Source organism: Schistocerca nitens, chromosome 4 (assembly GCF_023898315.1).
Source record: "Schistocerca nitens isolate TAMUIC-IGC-003100 chromosome 4, iqSchNite1.1, whole genome shotgun sequence".
NCBI classification, from domain to species: Eukaryota; Metazoa; Arthropoda; class Insecta; order Orthoptera; family Acrididae; genus Schistocerca; species Schistocerca nitens.
In genome coordinates this window covers 194,675,274-194,698,352 of record NC_064617.1, presented here as the reverse complement: position 1 = coordinate 194,698,352, position 23,079 = coordinate 194,675,274, and the positions used below count along the sequence as shown (strand labels likewise).

General features: G+C 40.1%; 2 protein-coding genes across 2 annotated transcripts in view; one reads left to right on the top strand and one right to left on the bottom strand.

Moving 5' to 3' along the window:
• LOC126252801 (sodium-coupled monocarboxylate transporter 2-like) overlaps nucleotides 1-17,341 on the top strand; it is a 205,278-nt gene extending 187,937 nt beyond the window's left edge. The window contains exon 15 of the mRNA XM_049953736.1: nucleotides 16,436-17,341. Coding sequence (XP_049809693.1) covers nucleotides 16,436-16,477 — 42 coding nt within the window. The 3' untranslated portion in view covers nucleotides 16,478-17,341. The remainder of the gene's footprint in view (nucleotides 1-16,435) is intronic.
• Nucleotides 17,099-23,079, bottom strand: part of LOC126252802 (THUMP domain-containing protein 1 homolog) — a 33,763-nt gene continuing 27,782 nt past the window's right edge. Inside the window, exons 4-5 of the mRNA XM_049953737.1 lie at nucleotides 21,267-21,355; nucleotides 17,099-18,270 (exon numbers count right to left, since the gene is read on the bottom strand). Of these exons, the coding sequence (XP_049809694.1) occupies nucleotides 17,700-18,270; nucleotides 21,267-21,355 (660 nt within the window). The 3' untranslated portion in view covers nucleotides 17,099-17,699. The remainder of the gene's footprint in view (nucleotides 18,271-21,266; nucleotides 21,356-23,079) is intronic.

Sequence of the window (23,079 nt, the reverse complement as noted above, 5' to 3'; positions counted from 1 at the left end):
GCCCTATTGGTGGACCGAGCGAGGTGGCGCAGTGGTTAGCACACTGGACTCGCATTCGGGAGGACGACGGTTCAATCTCGTGTCCGGCCATCCTGATTTAGGTTTTCCGTGATTTCCCTAGATCGCTCAAGGCAAATGCCGGAACGGTTTCTTTGAAAGGGCATGGTCAACTTCCTTCCCTGACCTTCACTAATCCGATGAGACTGATGACCTCACTGTTTGGTCTCTTCCCCCCCAAAACAACCCAACCTTATTGGTGGCAGTGGGATGTCGGGTCAGATTTATGTCCTATATTTGGAAAGCATTGTATTACTTGTCTGAACATCAATTTTTATTCTTGTTTTATGAAAAATGTAGCTAATTTCTTTAGAGATTTGTGTGGTATGTAGTAAGACTGCATATTTTTGCTTCTTTTTATTCTCCTTGTTTATTAATGTTATTTCTCTCTTAATCAAACAATGGAAAATCCAGGATGGAATGTAACAGTATTATGAAAAGAAAAGTTCCTACTCCCCATATAGTGGAGATGTTAAGTCATAGATAGGCACAACAAAAAGTCACAAATAAGTTTTCGGCCAGCGAGGCCTTGGTTGATGGAAGTGGCAACTGGCTGGGGGTAAGGAGGGAGCTGGGGCAGGAAGGAGGAGGGATAGTAGGGTAGGAGTGGGGGACAGTGAAGTGCTGCTGGGGTAGTCATTGAAATGAAGGCTGTCATGTTGGGCAGCATGCTCAGCAACAGGGTGGTCCAATTGTTTCTTGGCCACAGTTTGTCAGTGGCCACTCATGTGGACAGACGGCTTGTTGGTTGTCATGCCCATATAGAATGCAGCACAGTGGTTGCAGCTTAGCTTGTAGATCACATGACTGGTTTCACAGGTAGCACTGCCTTTGATGGTATAGGTGATGTTTGTGACAGGACTGGACTAGGTGGTGGTGGGAGGATGTATGGGGCAGGTCTTGCACCTAGGTCTATTAGAGACATGAGCCATGCAGTAAGGGGTTGGGAGATGGGATTGTGTAGGGATGGATGAGTATATTGTGTAGGTTCAATGGATGGCAGAATAGCACTGTGGGAGGGGTGGAAAGAATAGTGAGCAGGACATACCTCATTTGAAACATTTTGTTATTTCTCTCTTATTTATCTTATAGAGCTTATTTTTCTTATCTCTATAGAGTTTCTCAACTAAATCAGTGTTGCATCCCTTTTCTTTGGCTATATATTGCAATGTATTTAGCTCTATTCAATGTTCTTATCAGACAGTGATAAGCAGATTGTTCTGTGTACCATGGCATGAAAAATGCTTTTTTTTATGTGTTGTAGGATGACATGAGGTATTGTGAATTCTCCCATAAGATGTAATTGGTTCTCAGAAAAAACGTTTATACCTTTCAGTTTTTCATGCCCCATGTTGAAATGCATATTTGTGTGAAGTTCACCAGCTTGAACAGTCCCCTGCTGATACACAGGGTCCATGGATTCATGAGGTTGTCTCCATACTCATACACAACCATCCACTTGATACAATTTGAAACGAGACTTGTCTCACCAGACAACATGTTTCCAGTCATCAATAGTCCAATGCCAGTGTTGGCAGGCCCAGGCAAGACATAAAGCTTTGCGTCACGCAGTCATCAAGAATACGCGAGTGGGCCTTCGGCTCCGAAAGCCCATACTGATGATGTTGTATTGAATGGTTTGCACGCTGACACTTGTTGATGGGCCAGCACATAAATCTGCATCAATTTGTGGAAGGGTTGCACTTCTGTCAGGCTGACTGATTCTCTTCAATCGTCATTGGTCCCATTCTTGCAGGATCTTTTCCTGGCCACAGCGATGTTGGAGATTTGATGTTTTACTGGGCTCCTGATATTCATGGTTGTTGTTGTTGTGGTCTTCAGTCCTGAGACTGGTTTGATGCAGCTCTCCATACCATATTCATGGTATGCTTGTGAAATGGTCGTACGGGAAAATCCCCACGCCATTGCTACCTTGGAGATGCTACGACCCGCTGCTCATGCGCCGATTCTAACACCGTGTTCAAACTCACTTAAGTCTTGATAACTTGCCATTATAGCAGCAGTAACCAATCTAACAAATGTGCCAGACACTTGTTGTCTTATACAGGCGTTGCCAACTGCAGTGCCGTATTCTGCCTGTTTACATATCTCTGTATTTGAATACGCGTGCCTATATCAGTGTATTTGGTGCTTCAGTATACATTATTTTATTAAGTAGCATTGGTTGCTCTTTGAGGAGCTTTTTTCTGTATGATCAAGGAAAAACAACAATGTGGGGAAAAGATAGACTGCTATTTACCATAAACATGACATGATAAGTTGTAGTCAGGCACAATTAAAAAACTCTTACACATCAGCTTTCAGCCACAGCTTTATCAGAAAAAGAAAGAGAAAAACACACACACACACACACACACACACACACACACACACACACAAAGAGCAGGCACACCTCATGCACACGACTGTCATCTCCAGCAGGTTAGACTGGAATGCAACTGTCATGCAGAATGGAAGCAGCAATATGGAGAGGGTGGGGAGGGGGAAGGGATAGCAGTGTGCAGTGTACAGGCACGAGAGGAGAAGAGAAGAGCGCTGTCTGACAGAGTGTGCTGGGTCTAGACTGCCAGCAGGCACAGAGTTTGAAGGCTGTGAGGCAAAAAGGTGGGGAGGGGCAACGGAGCAAAAAAAGGAGAATAGCTGGGTAGACGAGTGAGTGCAGTGGCAGATGGTGGGAGAAAAGAATACTGACAAGGTGATAGGAAAGAGAGGCTATTCTGGTCCCACTGAAAGAATTTCGGCCCTCAATGACCAACACCTCCTACTAACTGCCCATAATCTAGCCTCCCACATCAAAGATATCAACAACTTCCTCCACTGATTCTCTACCCTCTCCAGCCCTTAACCTCCTTGATCCCTACTCATCATTGTTAATACCACCTCCCTATACACTAACAGGCATCCTTCATGGCTGTGGTCTTACCGTTACTGAACACTATCTTTACCAATGTCCTTCAGACTCCAAACCCACTGCCTTATTCCTCATACACCTTACTCACTATATCCTAATTCACAACTATTTCTCCATTGAAGGGAAAGTATACAAACAAATCTGCAGCTCAACCATGGGCATCCTTCTCCCTGTTCTTGTTTCCCACCCTCTTTTTGTGCCACCCTCTACCAATGCAGCCACCCATCTTTCTCCACTCCTCTCTTTTTTTGCTCCATTCCCCCTCCCCACATCTCTGCCCAACAGCCTCCCAACTCTGTGCCTGTTTGCAGTCATCCCTGCACGCTCTGCCAGAGAGCTCTCTTCTCTCTCCCACCCTGCTGTCTCTTCCCCATCCCCGCTTGCTCCAGATTGTTGCTTCCATTCCATGAGACATTTGCATTCTGGTTCGAGCTGCTGGTCATGTGTGTGCGAGGTGTGTTTGCTTGTATATATATATATATATATATATATATATATATATATATATATATATATATATATATATATAATAGAGGGAAACATTCCACGTAGGAAAAATATATCTAAAAACAAAGATGATGTGACTTACCAAATGAAAGTGCTGGCAGGTCGACAGACACACAAACGAACACAAACATACACACAAAATTCAAGCTTTCGCAACAAACTGTTGCCTCATCAGGAAAGAGGGAAGGAGAGGGAAAGACGAAAGGATGTGGGTTTTAAGGGAGAAGGTAAGGAGTCATTCCAATCCCGGGAGCGGAAAGACTTACCTTAGGGGGAAAAACGGACGGGTATACACTCGCACACACACACACATATCCATCCACACATATACAGACACAAGCAGACATCTCACAAGCAGACATATTTAACATATGTCTGCTGGTCATGTGTGTGCGAGGTGTGTTTGCTTATATATATATATATATATATATATATATATATATAATAGAGGGAAACATTCCACGTAGGAAAAATATATCTAAAAACAAAGATGATGTTACTTACCAAATGAAAGTGCTGGCAGGTCGACAGACACACAAACAAACACAAACATACACACAAAATTCAAGCTTTCGCAACAAACTGTTGCCTCATCAGGAAAGAGGGAAGGAGAGGGAAAGACGAAAGGATGTGGGTTTTAAGGGAGAGGGTAAGGAGTCATTCCAATCCCAGGAGCGGAAAGACTTACCTTAGGGGGGAAAAAGGACAGGTATACACTCGCACACACACCCATATCCATCCGCACATACACAGACACAAGCAGACATTTGTGAAGGCCAAGAGTGTGGGCAGAGATGTCAGTCAAGGCGGAAGTACAGAGGCAAAGATGTTGTTGAAAGACAGGTGAGGTATGAGTGGCAGCAACTTGAAATTAGCAGAGGTTGAGGCCTGGTGGATAACGAGAAGAGAGGATATACTGAAGAGCAAGTTCCCATCTCTGGAGTTCTGACAGGTTGGTGTTAGTGGGAAGTATCCAGATAACCTGGATGGCGTAACACTGTGCCAAGATGTGCTGGCCGTGCACCAAGGCATGTTTAGCCACAGGGTGATCCTCATTACCAACAAACACTGTCTGCCTGTGTCCTGCTGGTCACTCCTGCATAGAAAGCTTCACAGTGTAGGCAGGTCAGTTGGTAAATCACGTGGGTGCTTTCACATGTGGCTCTGCCTTTGATCGTGTACACCTTCTGGGTTACAGGACTGGAGTAGGTGGACCGGCCGCAGTGGTCTCGCGGTTAAGGCACTCAGCCCGGAACCGCGCGACTGCTACGGTTGCAGGTTCGAATCCTGCCTCGGGCATGGATGTGTGTGATGTCCTTAGGTTAGTTAGGTTTAAGTAGTTCTAAGTTCTAGGGGACTGATGAGCACAGAAGTTAAGTCCCATAGTGCTCAGAGCCATTTTTGAACTGGAGTAGGTGGTGGTGGGAGGGTGCATGGGACAGGTTTTACACCGGGGGTGGTTACAAGGGTAGGAGCCAGAGGGTAGGGAAGGTGGTTTGGGGATTTCATAGGGATGAACTAAGAGGTTACGAAGGTTAGGTGGACGGTGGAAAGACACTCTTGGTGGAGTGGGGAGGATTTCATGAAGGATGGATCTCATTTCAGGGCAGGATTTGAGGAAGTCGTATCCCTGCTGGAGAGCCACATTCAGAGTCTGATCCAGTCGCGGAAAGTATCCTGTCACAAGTGGGGCACTTTTGTGGTTCTTCTGTGGGAGGTTCTGGGTTTGAGGGGATGAGGAAGTGGCTCTGGTTATTTGCTTCTGTACCAGGTCGGGAGGGTAGTTGCGGGATGCGAAAGCTGTTTTCAGGTTGTTGGTGTAATCTGGTGTGAATCTGAAGCAGATTCATTTGCCACGAAGACCTAGGCTGTAGGGAAGGGACCGTTTGATTGTTTCACATGCACCCTCCCACCACCACCTACTCCAGTCCTGTAACCCGGAAGGTGTACACGATCAAAGGCAGAGCCACGTGTGAAAGCACCCACGTGATTTACCAATTGACCTGCCTTCACTGTGAAGCTTTCTATGCGGGAGTGACCAGCAACAAACTGTCCATTCGCATGAATGGACACAGGCAGACAGTGTTTGTTGGTAATGAGGATCACCCTGTGGCTAAACATGCCTTGGTACACGGCCAGCACATCTTGGCACAGTGTTACGCCATCCAGGTTATCTGGATACTTCCCACTAACACCAACCTGTCAGAACTCCAGAGATGGGAACTTGCTCTTCGGTATATCCTCTCTTCTCGTTATCCACCAGGCCTCAACCTCTGCTAATTTCAAGTTGCTGCCACTCATACCTCACCTGTCTTTCAACAACATCTTTGCCTCTGTACTTCCGCCTTGACTGACATCTCTGCCCACACTCTTGGCCTTCACAAATGTCTGCTTGTGTCTGTGTATGTGCGGATGGATATGGGTGTGTGTGCGAGTGTATACCTGTCCTTTTTACCCCCTAAGGTAAGTCTTTCCGCTCCCGGGATTGGAATGACTCCTTACCCTCTCCCTTAAAACCCACATCCTTTCGTCTTTCCCTCTCCTTCCCTCTTTCCTGATGAAGCAACCATTGGTTGCGAAAGGTTGAATTTTGTGTGTATGTTTGTGTGTCTATCGACCTGCCAGCGCTTTCGTTTGGTAAGTCACATCAGCTTTGTTTTCAGATATATTTTTCCCACGTGGAATGTTTCCCTCTAGTAGAGGGAAACATTTCACGTAGGAAAAATATATCTAAAAACAAAGATAATGTGACTTACCAAATGAAAGTGCTGGCAAGTCGACAGACACACATACAAACACAAACATACACACAAAATTCAAGCTTTCGCAACAAACTGTTGCCGCATCAGGAAAGAGGGAAGGAGAGGGAAAGACGAATCCATCCTTCATGAAATCCTCCCCACTCCACCAAGAGTGTCTTTCCGCCGTCCACCTAACCTTCGTAACCTCTTAGTTCATCCCTATGAAATCCCCAAACCACCTTCCCTACCCTCTGGCTCCTACCCTTGTAACCGCCCCCGGTGTAAAACCTGTCCCATGCACCCTCCCACCACCAGCTACTCCAGTCCTGTAACCCGGAGGGTGTACACGATCAAAGGCAGAGCCACGTGTGAAAGCACCCACGTGATCTACCAACTGACCTGCCTACACTGTGACTCATTCTATGTGGGAATGACCAGCAACAAACTGTCCATTCGCATGAATGGACACAGGCAGACAGTGTTTGTTGGTAATGAGGATCACTCTGTGGCTAAACATGCCTTGGTGCACGGCTAGCACATCTTGGCACAGTGTTACACCGTCCGGGTTATCTGGATACTTCCCACTAACACCAACCTATCCAAACTCCAGAGATGGGAACTTGCTCTTCAATATATCCTCTCTTCCCGTTATCCACCAGGCCTCAATCTCCGCTAATTTCAAGTTGCCGCCACTCACACCTCACCTGTCATTCAACAACATCTTTGCCTCTGCACTTCTGCCTCGACTGACATCTCTGCCCAAACTCTTTGTCTCTAAATATGTCTGCTTGTGTCTGTATATGTGTGGATGGATATGTGTGTGTGTGCGAGTGTATACCCGTCCTTTTTTCCCCCTAAGGTAAGTCTTTCCGCTCCCGGGATTAGAATGACTCCTTACCCTCTCCCTTAAAACCCACATCCTTTCGTCTTTCCCACTCCTTCCCTCTTTCCTGATGAGGCAACAGTTTGTTGCGAAAGCTTGAATTTTGTGTGTATGTTTGTGTGTCTGTCGACCTTCCAGCACTTTCATTTGGTAAGTCACTTCATCTTTGTTATATATATATATATATATAAAGAAAGAAAGATGATGAGACTTACCAAACAAAAGCGCTGGCAGGTCGATAGACACACAAACAAACAAACACAAATATACACACAAAATTCAAGCTTTCGCAACAAACTGTTGCCTCATCAGGAAATATATATTTTTTCCACGTGGAATGTTTCCCTCTGTTATATATATATATATATATATATATATATATATATATATATATATATATATATATATATATATATATATATATATATATATCATTTTTGGTTACTGGCAAAAACAGATGGTTATAATAGAGGGAAACATTCCACGTGGAATGTTTCCCTCTATTGTATATATATATGTGTGTGTGTGTGTGTTTCTCCCACTTTTTCTGATGAAAGCTGTGGTCCCTAAGCTAATGTGTAAGTGTCTTAATTGTGCTTGTCAGCAACTTAATGTGTCACCTTTACAGTAAGTAACAATTTATCTTTTACATACATTGTTGATATTCCAACTTGGAGTTTCCTGCCAGGTTACAGCCCATGGCTAAGCCTTTATTTTTTTTAAAGGCTTTAGCATTAAAATTGAAGAAGTTGTAAGGTAAGATTAGTTCTAAAGGTTGAGTAGTTTGACAATTTCAACCTGGCTAAGTTTCCTGTATTTCAGAAAACTGTTCTTTAGAATATTAATTGTTTCATCTAGAGAAACACAGGTATGTAAGTGCACCACATCTAATGAAAGAAAATTGCTTCCTAATAGGATGTTAATATTTTTAATCTAATTAGTCAGTTCAGTTGTGCTCTTCAAAAAATATGGATTTCTTTCAAAGTGTAATTGTTGTTAATTATTTGGTTTGATTTTTAACTCAACAGAGGAGCAGGGCTTCATCTATAGTTTACAATTGATCTTATAGGAATTTTATCTTCATATGTGTTCGATTGTGCTCTTGGATTCATGGCTACACAACTTTGATTTTCCCTGTCTGTAAGCAAAAATTGGCATTTTTTAAGTGCATTTTTAAGTAAGTTGTTAAGTTCAGTAATATTATTATATGGAAAAAAAAATAATGTTTTTTTTCTGTGTAGTCAGATTTAGATATGGTGACAGCCCAGTTTTCATGGCTCCTGACTTTCTTTAATACTTCACTTTGTCTGTAAAGGAAAAGCATTTGTGTGTTTAAGGAAAGAAATGCAATTTATCTAACTTTCTGACATACGAAAAAAAAGCAGTTCTGCTCAGACATATTTTTGCAGCAGAGCTGTTGGTGGATTCCATCTCTAAACACCTGATGCTCCAAATATTTCCCCGTTAGGTACTGGGTACCTGTTGGCACCCAGATGCTTTCACACTGCAGAGATTAGCTGTCATCTAGATTGTCTGGTCTCCTTTGCTTTGGCGAGTATAAAGTGCCCTGGTGTTGTATGATTTTTTTTTTTATGTGGAAAGTTCATAAATCTAGTGAATACCAAGCACAGGCTGATCAGAGTCAAGGAAATGTATAAATCTTAACATACAATGTTTTCACCTCCAGACCTACTGTAGAGGCTTAAACCTAATCAATTTATTGATTATTTCTGTAACCTTCCCCCTATTATGTGATTTCTAAAATGCTGAATGAAACCAAAATTTATGTAATTTATGTTCCATTTGAAGCTTTTCGTGTATGGTGTTTGTGTTAGTTTAGTGGAATAGTTTGGTGTCCAGACACTTGTCCTCAGAGACAAATGCGTTTTTTTTTTTTTTTGAGGAATCTGAGAAAATGTGATAATCAGAACTAAAGTAATATATCAGAAACATTATAGTGACTTTAATACACAAACAATGGCAAAATTGCATTTATAGAAGAAGATGACGAGGCATTTCACCTGGTGCTTCGTCAGTTTTTATTTCAATATTTTTGTGAAGCAGCAGTCCATTTAATCTGTCTACTCCCATTGTGCTTCTTATCCAAGTCTTCAAATATTGTAATGTTGAGAACAAACATTCTGGTGTTGCTATAGTTACCAACAATGTGCAGAAATCTTTCAGCACTTTATGAATGCAGGGAAAAATAATTTCATTACACATATTTAAATATGTAATAAAAAAAAAGTGGGCAGTAAGTGAAGATCTTTCTGGTTAAAGGAATTTCTACTCCTCATCTTCATTCTGTTGAAGAAAGTCTCTGGTGACGTGGCAGCACCATTAGGCCACCGATTTCATTTAGCGGCAATAGTAGTTCATAAGTTTTCATCTGATGCTCGTAATACGTTTTTTGGTGGCAAAGTTTATATGCTTATGATCCCTTTATGATTTAAAAATCTGTCCTTGATCTGGTTGATGAAACAGCATATGAAATAAAGAAAAATTGAAGGCCTCAAGTACTTTTCAGGGCTCTCTGCCTCAAAGCAAGGGCACTTTGTTTGTCTCCCCGTGGTCCTTGGAATCTCCAGCTTAATTCCAGTAAGTTCTGCCACACTTTCTGCCTCCTCATACACTATATGAAAATGTGAATGAGAATCTTCCATTTTCTTTTCTAGATTCTCACACAGATCAATACACACACACATATACAGGCCCCTCTGTTTTGACTGTAGTAAACTGGCTAAACCATGTCATGGGCTAAAAATCTGGCTAGTTACAGCCATTGACAACAAGAATGGTGGTTTGTCTGTTGCTATTAAAAATGAAAATGCTTGGCTTGAAGCTCCTGTATCTGGGATTTCTTGTATACACATGAAAAAAAGTTTTGCATCACCTTGGTTCTGAGAATTCCGGAACATGTGCAGAAAATTGGAACAGAGATCAACATAAACATCATTTCCGCCCTTTTTATTGCTCATGCAAGTCACATACTGCATGTTGTACCACCATACAGCGTGACCTTCAGAGGTGGTGGTCCAGATTGCTGTACACACAGGTACCTCTAATGCCCAGTAGCACGTCCACTTGCATTGATGCTTGCCTGTATTCGCCGTGGCATACTATCTACAAGTTCGTCAAGGCCCTGTTGGTCCAGATTGTCCCCTCCTCAATGGCGATTTGACGTACATCCCTCAGAGTGGTTGGTGGGTCATGTCGTCCATAAACAGCCCTTTGCAATCTATCCCAGGCATGTTTGATAGGGTTCATGTCTGGAGAACATGCTGGCCACTCCAGTCGAGTGATGTCATTATCCTGAAGGAAATCATCCACAAGAAGGGGCCGCGAATTGTTGTCCATGAAGACAAATGCCTTGCAAATATGGTTGCACTATCAATTGGAGGATGGCATTCATGTATCGTACAGCCGTTACAGCACCTTCCATGACCAGTAGCAGCGTACATTGGCCCTACATAATGCCACCCCAAAACAGCAGGGAACCACCACCTTTGCTGCACTCGCTGGACAGTGTGTCTAAGGCATTCAGCCTGGCTGGGTTGCCTCCAAACACGTCTCCGATGATTGTCTGGTTGAAGGCATATGCGACATTCATCAGTGAAGAGAATGCGATGTCAACCCTCCATTCAGCATGTTGTTGGGCCCATCTGTACCACACTGCATGGTGTCATGGTTGCAAAGGTGGACCTTGCCATGGACATTGGGAGTGAAGTTGCGCATCATGCAACCTATTGCGCACAGTTCAAGTTGTAACATGACATCCTGTGGCTGCACGAAAAACATTATTCAACAAGGTGGCGTTGCTGTCAGGGTTCCTCCAAACCATAATCCATAGGTAGCAGTCATCCCCTGCAGTAGTAACCCTTTTGTGGTCTGAGCAAGGCATGTCATTGACAGTTCCTGTCTCTCTTCCATGTCTGAACAACATCGCTTTGGTTCACTCCGAGACACTTCCCTAGTTGAGAGCCCTCCCTGGCACAAAGTAACATTGCAGATGCGATCAAATCGTGGTACTGACCATCTGGGCATGGTTGAACTACAGACAACACGAGCCGTGTACCTCCTTCCTGGTGGAATGACTTGAACTGATCGACTGTTGGACCCCCTCCGTCTAATAGGCACTGCTCACACATGGTTGTTTACATCTTTGCGCAGGTTTCCTGACATCTCTGACAGTCAAAGGGACTATGTCTGTGATACAATATCCACAGTCAACATCTATTTCAGGAGTTCTGGGAACTGGGGTGATGCAAAACGTTTTTTGATTTGTGTATTTGGATAAAGATTAAATGACAGGGGGGAACAGTTCAACAAACAAGGAAATTGCAGCCAGCCTTTCCACCCCTGGTCTTACAGATGTTCATAAGCCTAGTTCTTGTTGCTTTGGTGTGACCTGTAATACTTTATCATTCAGCCCTTTTTGCCCTCTTAGGCAATGCTTTGAAGAATGTGATGATTTTGTTTCTGTTGGCTAGAGTTCTTGACTGCAGAAACAGTGCATGAATGGCTTGCTTGAATGGCTAAGAGCTAAATTTAATGAATGGTTAGCACAATGAATGTAAATTGCCTGCAGATAGGGCTCTTGGAATTTTGTAGTACTTCCATAAACACACCACTTATATTTGCTGTCTCACTGAAACTCAATCCATGAACATCATTCAGATTTAATCTCAGATCATGAATGTTTTCTTTTGAAACATCACCCAAAGCCAGTCCATGAAGATCATAAGCAGGAACACATCTGAAGAAATCTTCAAATATTATGTAAACATTTTTGTCTTTGTCACCATACTGATCACAAAGTGCAAACTGTACTGTCCCATAAATATCAGCAGTCTCATCTGCCAGCACACTGAAAAACTTAGATTTGTTAATTTTCTCAACAAGTGGTTTCCACACTAAACCAATAGCAGTGTCCATAATTTCAATCAAAATGCTTTTATCAGACACATCATATTTTCAAAATGTTTTTTTATAGTTATATTCCCTGCCTTAATTTGGAATCTCAACAGTGTCCTAAATTTACCATCATTTCCATGTGCACCTTTGTCTACCAACAGCTGTCCATAATCCCCATGTCCTGTGAGTGGTAGTCCCCCTCATCTACAAAACGAAACAGTATTAACAATAGGGAAAAGCTTTGCTCCATTTTCACTTATTGTGTTTTTCAAATGAGTGTTCAGTTGAATGTTAACATTATATCTTATTTTCAAATACTAATATAGAATTCTGAGAATAAATGTAGGATTTCACTTGGAATCCTCTAATTTCATTATCTTTCAGTTGTTGTTTCACATTTTTCCATTTTGTGAATAGTGTTTTTTTTTTTTTTTTTTTTTTTACTAACAAGCTCAACTGAACATGTGCACCTTTCCCCATGTGTAATTCAGCTGCAAAAATAACACAAGCTTACAGAAAGCACTCCCATTTCCTCCTGAATAATCTAACCACTGAAACTCTGACAATCATTGATGGTGAAATTTCGAATCCCTTTGCTACAAGTAAATTTGTAATTTATAGGTGGAACACGTTTCCACAGAATAGCTATATATTGCCTGTTCCTCGTGTTGGCAGTTCCCTGAAGAAAAGATATCTATATTATACTGGTTGTAGCTTTGTAGGGTATGGATGAGTATTTTGAACACTAAACAATGGAAAATCCTGGACGGGATGTAAGAATACCAGAGAAGGAAAGTTGCTAATCACCATATAGAGGAGATGCTGAGTCGCGATAGGCACAATAAAAAGATTCACACAATTCTTTCGGCCATCAAGGCCGTTGTCAACAGTAGACACACACACACACACACACACACACACACACACACACACACACAGATGGCCGTTGTCAACAGTAGACACACACACACACACACACACACACACACACACACACACACACACACACACACAAAAATGCAACTTGCACACATGTCTGCAGTCTCAGAGAGCTGAAACTACAGCTCTCTGAGACTGCAGACATGTGTGCAAGTTGCGTTTGCGTGATTGTGTATGTGTGTCTACTGCTGACAAAGGCCTTAATGGCCAAAAGCTAGCATTGTGTGAATCTTTTTATTGTGCCTATCGCGACTCAGCATCTCCGCTATATGGTGAGTAGCAACTTGCCTCCTCTGGTATTGTGTTTTGAACATTAGGTGTACCTGGCTGCATTTCAATAAGTTGGTAAAGCTGGCTTCCATCTAGATGCCTTGTTCTTGAATGCTGTGGATTGCCTTTATTGTGTTCTGAAGTGGTGTTCACTACTCCTGTATTCCAGTTCGATTAAAAACATTGCTGAATAATCAACAGTATAACTACACTAAACACAACATACAAATCAACAATGCATTGTAACTTGTACCATGTTGTTTGACTCATTCAGAATAGTCACACCACTATGACAGCATCCAAACGGGTACCAATACAGAAGATCCTACAAAACGTGTAAAGCTAGCAGATTCCACTAATTCATAGCAAATATGTTGACTTACACAGTGTCACTGTCATTCTGTTCATTGTTAACAGGAAGAATCAGGTAGGCTTAAATGGCTCTGAGCACTATGGACTTAACTTCTGAGGTCATCAGTCCCCTATAACTTAGAACTACTTAAACCGAACTAACCTAAGGACATCACACACATCCATGCCCGAGGCAGGATTCGAACCTGCGACTGTAGCGATTGCGCGGCTCCAGACTGTAGCGCCTAGAACTGCTCGGCCTCTCCGGCCGGCGAAGAATCAGGTAGCAACTGAACATTCATAAAATGAAATGCACGGGTGAAACTAATAAATAGGTTTGGTTTGGTATTAGTATTCAACACCTCAAGGGCACTGAATTCACATCTCTTCACAATAAAGTTTTTGACAGATTTCCTACTTCACAAAAATCTTAATTAGATGAAAAATTTTGAGCTTACTTCACAAGACAGCCATCCGTAAAAGTGGTAATGAAGAACATATAAGAATTAGGTGTTAGTTGTGCCAAACTTGTTTGACAAAGGTGCACTCAATATATTCCTTAATTATTGAAACTCAGGTTATTCTGTAACTAAAAATACTTCCTAAAGGTGGGGGAATGAATATGTTTGACAGTTTGTGCAGCCTAAGCACAAGACAATTTTACAAGTTGTGATGATCACGAAAAAGTTTCCAGTGAGCCAGGAAAATGCATCAGCAGTGCTCTTTACATATCAGAATTTTATTTGTTTGACAAAGCTGAAATGGCTACTGATTTTGACTGCACCATTACATTTAACACAGTGATATGTGTAATGCAACATGTTTTTTCTCTGGCCTGAAGGTGGTCATTACCAACCGAACTAAATAACCTGATTAAAATAAACATTGTGATCCAAGACTGGAATTACAATGAAACAAACAACAATTTGGCTCATCATTGCTTTTAAAATATAATGTGCAAAATGGCATTGGTTATTCTTAAATCACTGCGTCAAATGTTTTATTCTTGATACTTTTCCAAATTTCTCAAAGAGGAGAGGTTTTTAGTATGGTCTTTCAGGAACAGCTGCTGTTAAACAATTTAGTTGGTAGTATTTTCATTTTTTGTTACACTACACTTCTGCAAATTCATCAACTGGTTGGGTTTTCATACATTTTCCAAATATGGGGGGGGGGGGGGGGGGGTTCCACCACTGCTGGTCCCGTCCACAGTCTTGCACTTACTGAGAAACCAAAGAATTTGTCATATAAAGTCTACTTGAGAAGTTACTTTGTCCACCAGTATGCCCAACCACTCATTGTCTTGATGGGCCATCAGCATTTGCTTAGTGGCACAAGATGATCTAAGGTCAATGCAACAGTACATGATGTTTAGCAACTCTGTGACAGTCCACTTATCTGTCTGTATTGCACTCAATTATGTTGATAAATTCACTTGATAGCCCCTTACCACATTGAAACACTGAATAATACTCACTTAAGATGTGATATTGAGGTACTAAATCTTTTTTAACTCCAAGAATGTCATCCTACAATAAGTTAAAACTATTCTTCACTTTAATGTTTCAAACAATATTCTATAGTCACTATCGTCACCATCATAACAATGAAAGAGTTCTCTGGGCACAAGTTAGCTTGGTGTTCACACTCGTTACATCCTCCAAAGGCTCTGCTATCTGTTAGTTCAAAGCTTGCTGGAGGACTATTGTACTTTGTCAGTCTGTTCCTGTCTTCTTTCAAGTTAGTACAGGCAGCTAGCACAGAATTCAGTAATACACCCACAGCAATCATGCAGCCACTGTTGTATAGACTGAATAATCAGCTTTAGATAACCTTCAGCTTTCTACTTCTCTTTGACTTCTTTTATTACTGTATTATTATTGTTGTTGTTATTTTGCAGAAGTCAGAAACATCACATATGGGTGGGCTAACAGCTAAAGCTGCTGCCAGTTGTACAATACAGTTATCTTCTGCCAGAAGTGATCATTTTCAATTTACAACCAAAACACTATGAATAATAACTGGATTTTTCATTAGCAGAATAGATTTTGTATATTCTTAGAATATATTGATCTAGATTACTGACAGGACCAGTTTCCTGCATTTTTTGTAGTATTTCCTCTTGCACATTTTGCCGAAGTGGAAAAACTGACATGCTGCTTTTACCTAGTAACATTGCTATGCTGACTGCACTTACGTGTAATTGCTGATCATTTTTGTGCCGTTTAATATATATAAACTGTAGTATAACATTCATTTCAATGACATGCATCCTTGGTGTTACGAAGTTGGATAGGCCAGTTTAGTAATAGAACTGCAGACACAAAGATCATTTGCCTTGGGGAGATTTGAACAAGCATTATAGGATCCTCCTGTGTTTCTGACAAAGTAGAGATTGTATTAAGCTTGTCAATGAAGTGCTAAGGTAAACACAGAGGATCATTATACAATTTATTTTTGTGATTAAACAACCACCATATGTAAAAATACATTTTTTAACAAGTGGGTATTAAATCTAGCACACTGTTTTTAGTAGGAAGATACAAAGTGTGGTTTATTTCTCCTGAGAACAATATTAATGACAAATATTCTAGGGCACTTTGTTGGACATAGGCTTGGGATCAGGAATGGAGGAAGAATGGCATGTAAATGAAGTTATATATACATTAGTGTTCTTAATCACAGCTTCTGTGATTTCCAAGTATGTCATTTGAAATAAAAGGTGAAGAAATAAAACAAAACCTTCTACATCTAATATTCTATTTGACAAATGGGCTGCATTCAGTATTACAAAATTTTGTACTTGTGTAGCTACTGATTAATAAACAACATCAATTTCAGGAAGGAGCAGAGATGGAGATGCCAAAAAGAAAGGATCCATGAGGTTTTAAGACTCCAAATCTTACAGGTGATTTATGAAGCATCATTTCAGAACTGCCATGATGACATGTTGAACAGACTACTGGCAGAGGAACCAGAGATGCCACACACATTGTCAGCTAACGAAGAGAGTCTGTTGCCATGTATAAAAAAAAAAAAAAATACTTTATCATTTCTCTATTACTCTGGACAGCAAACTGAAAACAAATACTGCACTTAATGCAGCAGAATGTATTTTTGGCCATTTTTAATGTGTATAACTCCAAATACGAAGAACAGAAGACTCCTTTCATTCAAATAGTTCTTATAATATCAGATTATCTCTTCCATTTGATACTTCTGTCATTTTAAATAATAATAATAAAAAAAATGTGGCAACAGCATGCAGTCTCAAGATGGATAACTTAAGCAACATGGCCTGATCTCATACTATATGTGTGGTTGTGACTAAACTGTAATTAGTCACACCAACAACAAATGTTCCCAAAAATCAATACATGCAGTTTGTAACATTAAAGAATTTCATATATGTGAGGCCAATTAGGAAATACATTAAATAAGAGTTGTACTGTACTATGGATGAAAGTTCATAGGATTTCATATTGTCAATATTTGACTGTGCTCTTAAGTGCTCACTGTTTTTATATTTAGGAAGATCCTTGTAATTGCATTTTAAGTTCAGTAATTATAAAATATGTGAGTACACAGCAAATATTTCTTAAATTGAGCCTTTTTCATGTTTCCATAACTGAAGCAGGTGTGTCTCGTCAGGATCTACAACATCGCAGAAACTGCAGTTAAAAAAAAAATTATGCATTCATATGTAAAGAAAGCTCCACTGGATTTGTTTATTTTTAAAATAAATTATTGTACAGAAAATATACAATAAATAAGCATAGATCTCACTCCATCTGCAATATTTCTGAAGTGAAAGTGGATAACAATGGGTAAGTAACATAGCAATACTCACAAACCACAACATACATTGCTGTGAAAAAACTCATAAAAAGAATAAGTTCCATGGGTGTTTTCCACACAAAGATACAGCTGTTTTGGAACACAAGTAGTACATTGATATGCCAAATTAACAATATACATCTTAAATATTGAGAAATATTTTAGGTGTAAAAACAAAAGTTTTTTGACTACGTGTCACAAACCATGGAACAACAAAATACAATTCTTTATTTTAACAATGAAAGCAGTTTTTGCTTTGATGTTTACATTACTTTGTATCTATAGCACAGTTTTCTGTCTTCTGAGACAAACTATCACCATTTCCACTTTCAGTAACATCAACTGTACCGGCACCAGGATCGGTTGTTGTATCCTGTGACTGACTTTTGATGTCATTTTTTGTATCATCTGTAGATTCAAGTTGGCACTCTGAGGAGATAGAGCTTTGGTCTTCATTGCACCCATCTGCAGGCTTTCCTTTTGTCACAACACAGTCTTGGCCTTTACCATTTTCTTCAGAAGTGTCGACATTACCTGCACTGTCACATGGGCTTGCTTTTTCTTCTTCATTAACAGTAGGTTCTCCTGAACTGTCTTTCTGTGCAGAATCTTCATCACCCTTTTTTCCTTCTGGTGAGGCTAATTCTAAAAGATTGTACTTGCGGAATCTGAAGTAGTCTGGCAGTATACCAATACAACACATTGAGCGAATTACTTCAATAATTACAGTCAACTGAGGTTGTTTTAAGTCAACACGGTTGTTTATGTTCCTCATTTTTATCATTTCTGCCAATTCTGCAATGGCGTCATCACGAGATACCATGTTGCTGTTGCGGCGGCTGAAAGTAGGAACATTTTAATTAGTTTATGAATTAAAACAATGTATGGCTAAATTATATGTTATAGAAGTACAAAACACAGGACTACCTTTTAACTATAGTCGTCAGTGTAGAATAAATTTTAATTCAAGGAACTACTTAATGGAATATTAAAAGTAAAAATTTAACTGACATGATAGTAATGGCCCTAGCAACATTACTCAGTATGACACAGTTTAAACACTTGGTTTGAAAAAAGAAACGAAAAATTTTAGATGACAACATGATCACCATGGATGATATAACTGCGATATAGCTGTCAGTCATGGTTGGAAGTGAAAAGATTGATTTGTCTCAGTCCCCTAGACACTTTACTGAAAAATGTTAATATTTTCACCACTGTGACTCTTCAAGTTTTTCACCACTATCTGCTGACAGTGAGAGATGAGATACTCATCTTATGTTAGAAACTTGTATGAATAAATTCTGACAAAAATATTGTAATGGAGGTAATGTGGATGTGGCAACTATCTACCATATTTAGTCGAATCTAAGCCGCACTTTTTTTCTGGTTTTTGTAATCCAAAAAACCGCCTGCAGCTTAGAATCGAGTGCAAAGCAAACGGAAGTTCTGAAAAGTGTTGGTAGGTGCCACCACAACTAACTTCTGCCATCTAATATATGTAGCGCTACACAGGCATGCTTTGTAGGCACAAAGATAAATACTGGCGCCAAAACCTCTGCAAAAAAAAAAAAAAAAAAAAAAAAAAAAAAAAAAAAAAAAAAGAAGGGATGGGGGTGGAAGACGAGTTTTTTTCTCCGCCCCGAGTTTCGACCACTGCATTTTCATACATTATCCAACGAAGTAAATAAAAATTCCGTATTGTTCATCTTCGAATGTATCAGAATTTCAATGTACTACGAAAATCCGACTGGCAAGACTGTTTGGGATGTTTGTCAATATGGCCAACTCTACGTTCTGAATTTTTTCCTACCTGTGAGAAGAGATGGTTGCTAATAGGAACCTGATGCAATGTGAATCACATGGAGTATTATCACAGTCTAACATTATCTTCACCATAAAAATAATACGAATATAAACATTTTGCCGTGTATTCTTTTTTCGTGTTTGCTGCTATCTCATTTAAATACTGTCTGCCTAATAAACTACGAAACTCGAGTGAGACAACAGCAAACGCGGAAGAATATACGTATCGTGTCATGTTTATATTCGTATTATTCTTATGCCTAATAGTGATACAGTCAGAAATGAAGCACGGCAACTGACTAGATTTTTAAATCTAAGATGACTAATTTCTGTGCAGCATTTGATGTACTAAAGAAGCGGCCGCAAAGATTTTCAAACGGAGACAAATTTTCGCCTAACTCTCGTTCAGAACATGTTCTATCATATGCAGTCTATTATTTGGTTCTTGTTGATCATTATCAAAGAAAGCAGCAGTGTAAGTAACAACAAATAGCAGTCTCTTGCCATTGTTTCGCTAATGAGACGATTCCTCTCTTTTTTTTTTTTAATTGTAAGCGGCGGTAGCGGGCACAAAAGCAAGCCATGCCGCGAGCGGCGACATGCCGTAAACACGCACTATCAGAATGCGACAAACAATGCATGACGCAGTACAGTAATGCATTTTCAGCTTAGAGTGACGTAAACACCTATAACAAAGAAAACGGCACTTATCAGATCAAAGCAAAATAAGCAATCGATTCAAACCAGACGAAGCACGTGAAATAGGAAGGGTACCCGTATAAATACAGACGGAGCGCCTGACGCATAGCAATGGCTACCTGGTAAAGCTTAACTGCTAAGATTACGACTCGAACCAAACTACTGTATCGTCTTTCATTCGACCTAAATTGGGTCTCATATTACAATGGACCAACTTTGTTTCGATTTGGAGGTGCGGCCTAAAACTTTTCTCTCCCCTTGAATTTCGAGTCTCAAATTTCTGGTGCGGCTTAGATTCGGGAATTTTTTTTTTTTCCCTTTATTTCGAGTCTCATTTTACAGGTGCGGCTTAGATTCGAGTGCGGCTTAGATTCGAGTATATACGGTAAGTTGTACTTCATTCTTCTCTTTTTTCTTCTCTTTGAAGAACTGAAACATGTAATACATTCCACCTAAATGCTTACTTTATTTTCAAACACAAGGGTGATGTTGCAGACTTGACACACACAGATGCAGAGAATCTTAATTGACAGCAATAAGCCACTTAATTGACAATTGTCTGCATTGTCTTTAATTCAGAACGAATTGACATTCAACACAACAGTAGCCCTTATAATTTAATATGTAACACGTTATTAAATAACATCAAGCTGGGGGACTAATTCAAGACAACAAAGAGATGCACACACCTCCTACACATTTTCATCCCCACAACTGATTTATTTGTCTGGACTATGCTCTAAAAGTGGCCATGGTGGTCTAACGAGTAGAGCACTAGGATCTGCCCCAGAAGGTCTTGGGTTCCATCCCAGACGAGAGTGGGGATTTTTCTTTGTTTCAGTCCCTTCAAAAAATCCCCAGATCCACTCAACCTGCTGTACAATTGAGTACAGGTGATCTTTATTGGAAATACCAGGTGGCCAGTGCGCTGAAACTGCCACCTTGCTCCTTCTCGTACCGAGATGACTTAAGGCTGCACACTACCTACAGTCAGACCACAAGTATGTTTTTGGACTGAGCACTACAGACTTCACCTTTTTCATGCTTTACAGCCCTACTTTCTGACATATACTATCTCAGAAATACTAAAATTTTGTTTTTATTAGAGGTTTTTGCTATAATAAAGATTACATATAGCACTCTCTCATATTACAAGCCAGAAAACTGTTGTTTAATAACTCAAAATTTCTGGCTGAGAAAGGAATACACCACACATATTTTCATTAAACATTTTCGAAGTTTTATGAGAAAACGACTGTTCACTAAAAAACTTTACAAAAATATTGCAAGTGATAATGAGGTTCATGGACAGGCCAAATACAATACTCACTTGATTATTATAGAAAAAGTCTTTTCTTCTTTTGTAAAATACTTGTCAAACAGCACTGACACTTTCTCCTTGATGTCATCCAAGTAAGCCTATGGGACAAATAAAGGGTGTATTTTAAGCACAATTTTTCATTGTATGCCCATTTAGTTTTCTCACAGCTTAAAGTACTTAAATGAAAATTAATTCTATAAAACTATAAAATTACGAGGCAAAACATCTGGCCATTACTTACCTTCTGGAGGTGAAATATTCAGTATTGCGATAGACAAATAACAGTATACAACACTACATTAACTTTCAGAAACTAGTAATTCCTTTCTCAGGGAGGTGAGAGGGATGGTCAGAGAAGATTAAAAAGGAAGGGCACATCATTCAGACTCCACCAGCTTGAGAGAAGCCAACTGTAGTGAAATCTCCTCGTCCTCACACGTGCATGGGGGGGCATGAAAATAGGGAGCATAATTGAAAGCTTGAGGTATAAAGTGGCAAGGCACCCATGAGGATTTCTTCCAAGAACCTAACACACACAAATGCCCAGAGACAACAATGTGTGTGTGTGTGTGTGTGTGTGTGTGTGTGTGTGTGTGTGTGTGCGCGCGCGTGCTTGCACTCACCTGTGTGATGTTTGTGTACATTTGATGAAGGACTTTTGTTACCTAGTAACGGACTTTATCTTATAGCTTATCCTACAGTCTACCTTTAAATGTGTCTGTCTACTGCTCAAGATCACTGAGCTAAGTGGGGTGATTAGTAATGTATCCTAACATATGTTGTTGTTCTCTCCCAGATTTTACATCATTTAATACGCGTCGACAAGACAGAAGCACCAGCGTTCAAAAAAGATATGACATGTTCAGAGCAAAAGAAATTACTCTAGAATTATCCAACACAGTCACCCAAAACAAATACAATCTGAAGGTGAACCAGAAACTTAAGACCAACAGCAGAGGAGACTTATGTGTGACTCTCTGACTCTCTTGACTAATAAGTCTAATTTTCTGTAATATTTTTCTCTGCCAGATGCAAGAACTCCTCTCTAGAAAAGTTGGCATTTGTCAGCTTTTGTTAATGTGTTTTTCTGCAGTTGCATAATTTTAGCAAATGCGATCTTCCACAAACATATTCTTTTGGATCCCATATTCGCCTCTCCCCCCTTTTTTTCAAGGCATTGGGAATGAGAAAGGAGGAATCAACTGAATACATATATCATATAATGGTAACAGAATGCCTGCACACTAATTACAGTAAGAAGAGCAAGCAGCATAGGCATGCTAGAATCAGGCAGCTTATTCAACAAAGGGAAGAAGCATACAAGAATTTCAAATGAAGTTAAAAGAATGATGGAGAAAAGTAAAAACCACACTGAATTCTGCTCATAAGAGACAAGTTGCAGGAACAGACTGAGCAGGCAGCCACAGTCACAGGCAGAATCCACTGACTCAAATAATATCCTTTAACTGGGCATGCTGTTTATTATAACAGCTGTAATACACTACTTTTTCAGAACTCAATTATTATGGCACTTTTTTCCTGGTAATAATGATTTCAAGCTGCAGGGGTGTAAACTGGCTTTCCAAAACAGAAAACTCTCACTACTTGCCAAAACTTGCTAACCCACTGATTTAAAGATGTACATTATAATATGATTTTCCTTGCAAATATAGGTGCTGGATTTGACGTGCCTTTCAAGAAAAATACATGGCACAGGCTATTCAAATAATTTCTTGAGGCAGCACCAAGTGCAAACATGAGCAAAACGTTCTTTAATATAATTCAGTGATAGGTGTCCCACTGTGGTACAGTCTGAGTAGAA